The sequence below is a fragment of the Armigeres subalbatus genome, chromosome 3 (genome assembly GCF_024139115.2).
Source record: "Armigeres subalbatus isolate Guangzhou_Male chromosome 3, GZ_Asu_2, whole genome shotgun sequence".
Lineage (NCBI taxonomy): Eukaryota > Metazoa > Arthropoda > Insecta > Diptera > Culicidae > Armigeres > Armigeres subalbatus.
Genome location: NC_085141.1, coordinates 192,481,726 through 192,488,550, shown reverse-complemented (window position 1 = coordinate 192,488,550; position 6,825 = coordinate 192,481,726). Strand labels below are relative to the sequence as shown.

At 41.8% G+C, this 6,825-nt stretch overlaps 1 protein-coding gene across 7 annotated transcripts in view; it reads right to left on the bottom strand.

The window, feature by feature from the left end:
* Window positions 1-452: 452 nt before the first annotated feature.
* LOC134221161 (allatostatin-A receptor) overlaps window positions 453-6,825 on the bottom strand; it is a 194,929-nt gene continuing 188,556 nt past the window's right edge. For 6 of the 7 annotated variants that reach the window (XM_062700358.1, XM_062700356.1, XM_062700353.1 and 3 more), the window contains 3 exons: window positions 2,884-2,959; window positions 2,350-2,505; window positions 453-1,248 (listed from right to left, as the gene is read on the bottom strand). In XM_062700358.1, the coding sequence (XP_062556342.1) occupies window positions 1,147-1,248; window positions 2,350-2,505; window positions 2,884-2,959 (334 nt within the window). In that variant the 3' untranslated portion in view covers window positions 453-1,146. Of the gene's footprint in view, window positions 1,363-2,349; window positions 2,506-2,883; window positions 2,960-6,825 lie in introns of all 7 variants that reach the window. The other variant, XM_062700357.1, reaches the window with a different exon arrangement.

Genomic DNA, 6,825 nt, shown 5'->3' with positions numbered 1-6,825 from the left:
CGCACTTGGAGTTTTCGAAAGGAAAGTGCTGCGTACCATCTATGGTGGGGTGCAGATGGCGGACGGTACGTGGAGGAGGCGAATGAACCACGAATTGCATCAGCTGTTGGGAGAACCATCCATCGTTCACACCGCGAAAATCGGACGACTGCGATGGGCCGGGCACGTAGCCAGAATGTCGGACAGTAACCCGGTGAAAATGGTTCTCGACAACGATCCGACGGGCACAAGAAGGCGAGGTGCGCAGCGGGCAAGGTGGATCGATCAGGTGGAAGATGACTTGCGGACCCTCCGTAGACTGCGTGGTTGGCGACGTGTAGCCATGGACCGAGCCGAATGGAGAAGACTCTTATATACCGCACAGGCCACTTCGGCCTTAGTCTGAATAAATAATAATAAATAATGAGGACGCTGCGGACACCTCTGTGAAACTTGAAAAATTGCGTCACCAAACATTGTTCATTGGGAATTGGAAGGACTAATACCACAGCTTCTACCAATTTGATTCAGTGTTTTTTATTCATGCAAATCACGCAGTAGTAACTAAGCTTGTCTAAGTCTGGATCAACCTAAGCTATGCTGAGAAGAGTTCAACTGTCAATTTCCTTTTGAAAATAAACCACTTTTGGGAGGGTACATAAATTACGTAATGATTACAGGGGATGGGGAGTTGAAAGATTTTAAGATCAATATATTTTTTTTAGATAATTCATACAAAAAGTGTAACACATGGGAGGAGGAGGGTTGAAAATTGTCAATTTCGTTACGTAACTGCTTAACATAATTTGTGTTCGATATCATCAGTCGCTAAAGATTTGACAACGATCTTGTAGAACATGTGTTCAACATGTTGTTTTTAAATATCATATCAGCAATGTTTGGATAGTAAGAATGTACCTAAAGGATCGTGCCATTCAATTTCATGGATCATTTTCGTTCTCTTATGAGCAAAACTACTTTTGGCCGCTGTGTATCTAATCTATGGCTGAGATGATTTATGCTCTAGTTATTTACAATGCACCAAGCCGGCAGGTGGTTACCTTACACACTAGTAATTTCGATGTACTTTTCAACGAGTTTGCTATCACCTGCGCCACCTCCTCCTTCTCCTCCTCCTACTCCATCGCCACCGGCGGCGACTTCCACTCACAAAACATCCGCATTGGATGTCCCATTGCCGGTGCGGGTTGTTTTCGTTTGAGGTCCGCCCTGCGGCATAAGTGAGGGAGGCTTTCCACACCATACCACCTGTTCGGATCCAATTCCGTTGACAAAGGCGCAAATCCACCGATCGAGTTGCAGCACAAAGATAAATCAGAGAAAAATAATCTTTATCAATTACAACTCCACTCCGATCCCACACTGTTCATCAACGTTGCGTAAGGGTTCAATCGAATGTGTGTGTGTTTGAGTTCAAGCATGGGATGAGGGTGATAGAGCAGAAAAAATATTAGATTAAACCCATTTTCGACTCGAGGCATTCCACCGGGACGTACTGACTCTGGGGGACACTTTTGAGACAATGGGACAATTAACCAAATACAGTTGCAAAAAGAATATATGTATATTTCTTTGTTTGGCATTTTGTTAAATCAACTCAAAAACGGTATTCCTTTAAACTGCCATCGAAGGACGACGAAGATTCTATGTAGCTTAGTGGGGAAAGCACCTGTCTAGCATACTGGGGTAGTGGGTTTAAAAATTATTCAGTACAATAACAGTAGTTCAAAAATTGTGTAAGTTTATGAAAAAGTAGATTTATCTGACCACCGTAAATATCTTGTAGTTACCCTGATAAAGGAATTTAAAAAAAAATGGAACAATTATAAACTGAAATTTAAAAAATCTACTAAATATAGCAAAAAACTGGAAGATTATATATCGATTGCCCAGCCAAATACTCACTGAAAGCTAAAAACGTTTAGTGTCCATTAAGAAAAAAAATACTGTCCCTAAACTATAATATGTTGGTTTGTCATATAAATATATTTAGAACCAAAATTTTAGGAGCAATAGAAGCGTATCATTAAATGATTTATTCAAAATAATAAAATGATAAGATGTATACGTAAAAAAAGATATGGTCACGGGATGTCAACAGTATACCAATTACCCACTGTGTCAGTACATCGCCGATAGAATGAACTATTAGAATGGCCCCTAGCATTTCCAAATGGTAAACCTGCTGTCCAATTTCATTGATGATACATGTTCCTCCGCAAAATTTCATCTCATTTACTTAGAAGACGAATTAGCACAATAATTTTCAAGCTTGCATGAGAATTTCGGTTCACATGAAACAAATATGGGCCAGTCTAAGGAGCTTCTGCTCATGCAATCGCTACTCACCTTGCGGAAAGCTTTTCGGAAATTGTCCGACAGGAAAGCGTAGAGCACCGGATTTATGCAGGAGTTGGTGTACGCCAGAACGTGCGCCACGATTTGAATGATGATGCTGGCGTGTGTTACTTCGTACACGTTGAACGACTTTAGCACCAGAATGACCTGGGGAGGGAAAGTTGAAATGAAATTAGTATAATAGTTGCATCCCTACGGATGTTTCCCCATATGTGGCATTGGATAAATGGTCCGTTATACGGAAAATACACTAGAGAAAAATTGACATAATTAGCTAGGTTGACCCTCTGCAAACTTTTCATTTTAGTTTTCAGCAGAATACAAATGGAAAATAACGTTATGTTGTGATTAAATCATAAATAAATTTGACGACGCCTGTACACGTGAATTCTAATAACAGTTATGTGTATATTAAAGCATGTGATTCCTTAGATATAATAAAAATGTGTATGCAGATTCTAACTAGACAGTTTCTAACAATATTTCTCTTAGTCATAACCTAAAAAAAAACTTGAGGGCTCTCACCTGAATAGGACACCAGCATATTGCAAACGCCAACACCACTACTACTACCATGCGAGTAACTCGCTTTTTACCTCTCCTGTGAACAGCAAAAAATGTGATATAGTTAGTAATTAAAATAATATTTAGTTCAAAAGTAATAAATTGATTGCTTCCATATTTCTCCCTCAACCAATCTTAAACTATTGATCAACCTTGCTAAATTAAACAAAAATCCCTAAAGGTTTTTTGCTTTTTACATTTGTAATACATAGTTATTTATAATGATTCATTCCAAAAACAGTAGAAATTCCTATGTTAATTAAAAAATAAGGGTTGATGTGTTTCCCCGCTAATACCATATTTTGTAGCAATAACGTAAGGTACCCCACCCCAAGAGAAAACATGGGATACTATGGCTGCCTAAGCAGCACAAGTCAAGTCAAACAGGATGCAGAAACCTAATTGTGACTAAATCTGGTCACATATAACTGTTGAACATTTGTGCTACTCGGGTTCCGATGAATCGATGAACGGTTTTAATGGCAACAGTGGTCTAGAAAGATGAAGCAGAACAATGAACGAATTCCCCCGACACAAAATATTTGGAATCAAAACCATAAATAATGCTTGTTTACAGATTTCATTTCCGCCCCTACGTAGAGTGTGGCCGACCCAGCCCCACTTCCGATCCCGAATTTCTGTTGCTATCGGCCTCTGGTGACAATGACGATGGAGCTCGCTGTTTGAGATCCAGTTGTGAGGCCACCAGGCCCGAATTATATACCGCAGGCATCTGTTAATGAACACCTGCAGCCGTTGAGTGTTCTCCACTGATACACACCATGTTTCGCTAGCGTATAACAGCACAGATTTCACGTTAGAGTTGAAAATTCGTATTTTGGTGCGTTCTTTTTATCTGCCTGTTTTCCAGATATTCCTTAAACTCGCAAAGGCAGCCTTTGCTTTCTTGATCCGTGCGCCTATGTCGATCTTGGTACCGCCGTCTGATGCCATTTGGCTACCAAGATATTGGAAGCTTTCTACATTCTCCACTAGTTGCCCGGCTACTGTGAAACTGGAAGGAGTCACCGTGTTTACATCCAACGATTTGGTTTTGTTGACGTTGATGACTAAACCTGCCGAAGAGGAGCGCACGGCAAGGTCGTTGAGCTTACTCTGCATATCAGAACGCCGTTGCAACGTCACCAGTCAATTCGAAGTCGTTTAGGTGCTCCATGGTTATAGGCTGCCATAACAGCCCACGGTCTGGTTTACGGTCAATCGCATCTACCAGAATCTCGTCGATTACGATGAGGAACAGTAACGGTGATAGAATACATCCTTGCCTCACACCAGCTACGACCCGGATAGGGTCGGACAGGACCCATTGTGCAGCACTCTACACAAAAAGGCCTCGTACTGTGCTTCGATGAGGCCGATGATTTTCTCAGGAAGCCCCTTGCGTCTGAGGCCGCCCTACATATTCTCGTGATTGAGACGGTCGAAAGCTTTTTCATAGTCAATGAATACCAAGTAAAGAGACTCTTGGAATTCGTTGACCTGCTCCAGAATGATGCGGAGCGTGACAATATGGTCCACACAGGATCTTCCGGCATGGAATCCGGCCTGCTGCCGCCGGAGTCGCATCGATCTTCTCCTGAATCCGGGCTAGGATAATTTTGCATAGAACTTTGAGAACGTTACACAGCAACATAATGGCTCGCCAGTTATCGCATACAGTCAGGTCCTATTCGTGTCCGTTTTTTCGCGCTAAGAGTCGTCGTCGTAAAGTCAGTCCGTGTTCTTTCATTATCGGATTCTCGAACAAATTGATGTTTCGGGAACAGTAGGTTGTTGGCCCAAGGTTCCCTATCCACCGGGATGGGGCTGCCATCTTAGGTATAGCTTCCGGGGAATAGCATTTCATACTCAGCCGCTGGATGCCAGAACAGACGCTGTTGGAGCCGCACCTCCTTGGTGAACAGACGCTTGATCAGTAGGGTCAAATTTGTTTAAAGTCCCACCCAACACCCGGACTAGGTTAGTGCGCTTTGAGCGGCACACGATCCTACTTTGTATCATTTCATATATTTCTCATGTTCTAGAACTGGAAATGGGCTTTCATAGTGTTTCTATCTTCTATCTTCTACCTACAGTTTATTAAGTTCTAGCAGGTAACTGTTAGAATTCTAAATGAGCGAAAAAAGCTCGTTACTATCACATTGGCAACCCGTTAATCAAGACGAATCTCTGCCATAGAACATAAGCCCAAAAATTTCAATAAAATTCCGCATGAACTCATGGCGAGTGCAGAGGTTTTCTCGGCTTGCAGTGGACGATCGTCATCAATCACTAGAAGAGTGATTGCATCATCAATTCCTTCCCATCCCCGATAGACCATGAGGACGTGGCCATTCAAAATACTAGAGCTCTCGGACTGTGCACATTGAGGAAGAAGAGCAAATCATTATAATCCCTTTCTTGCTACAAAAACAAGTCCGACAAGTAACCAACCTCCAAGGCCCCACTTGCCCCGATTGAAGGGGTAGCGTAGAGTGGGGCAAGATCACACAACTAGTTTTCAATCGAACGTGTGGCCCTTATGAAACAAGTTCTAGAAATGTAAACTTTCATACGAAAAACACTCGTACACTAAGTACGAGTAAGGGCTAAATATTCGCTCCAAAACCAAACTTTTTATATAAAACCCTGAGATCCTTAGTGTTATATACCAATCGACTCATTTCAACGAATTGAAGTGATGTCTGTGTGTGTCTGTGCTCATTTTTTGGGCACTAATCCCTAACCGTTTTGCTCACAACAAGTTGCATTAGACCTATTTAATTGACCGGATCGGACTATGGAATTGGAAGCTATGTCCAATATACTATACATTTTTTCAAAACAAGAACGAATAAAAAAGTTTTGCTCATTACAGGGCACTTGTCCTTTACCGACAACGTGTTGCATCCAAAGGAAAATCCTATCCCATTGTTTTATATTGAAAATTTGCCGGAACGGACCAGAGGCTCAAAAGTTGAAGCCAAAAAAAAATTTTTTTTTAAACAAAAAACAAGAAAAAAGTTTAGCTTACATTTCTGGCATTTATCCTTAACCGATCTGTTTGCAACAAGTTTCAGTATGAATAGTACGATCCGTTTAGCTTCCCTTCTTCAGGCTGCTGTAGGCTTCCTCCATCTTCTCAAAGTTACGTGCCATAATCAGTGGTGGAAATATGTGAAAATTGCTCACAAAAAGAGAAGTAGGCAATGCAAAATACTCGCGAACACTTGTTTTGCCTTTTTCTTGCCTACCTACTGCTCGCAGAGAAAACAGAAAAACGAACCCCGTAAAATGTTCGTGAAGCTTCGCGAGTCATTCGGGTTAATTTGCAAAATGTCATAAAACAACTTCGGAACATGTTTATCACAGATGTTCGAGGTGTTCGAGCAAGAATACCTTTGTTTATAGTTATTGTGTTTATCAGAAGTGAAATTTACCCATTGTATTCGAAATAACCACAAATACTCGCGACCGTGATTTTTACTCCCGAACAAAATACTGTCCTGCTTTTTTACTTTGCTCTGCCCGTACTCGCGAACAAAGCAAGCACCAGAAAAATGCAGGCAGTAGGTTCACGCGAGTGTGGCATTTTTTGTAGGCCCAATTACACTCTTTTCTTACTCGTGAAGCGAGTATTTCCACCACTGGCCATAATATCAATGTCGTCGGCGAAACCAAAAAGCTGAACGAACTTCGTGAAAATCGTACCACTCGTGTCAATTCCTGCCCTTTGTAATATTCCATAGTATTAGCTTTGGCACGGCAAATGCTGGGTAAAGCGTACCATTGGTACTTCGCGTACCTGAAGGAATAAAATAGACCCCATCTCGCGGTCCTTAGCGTCTTACCCAGCAACTCCTATCCCTACCTCCCCGCGGTGCTGGCCGGGATAAGAGCAAC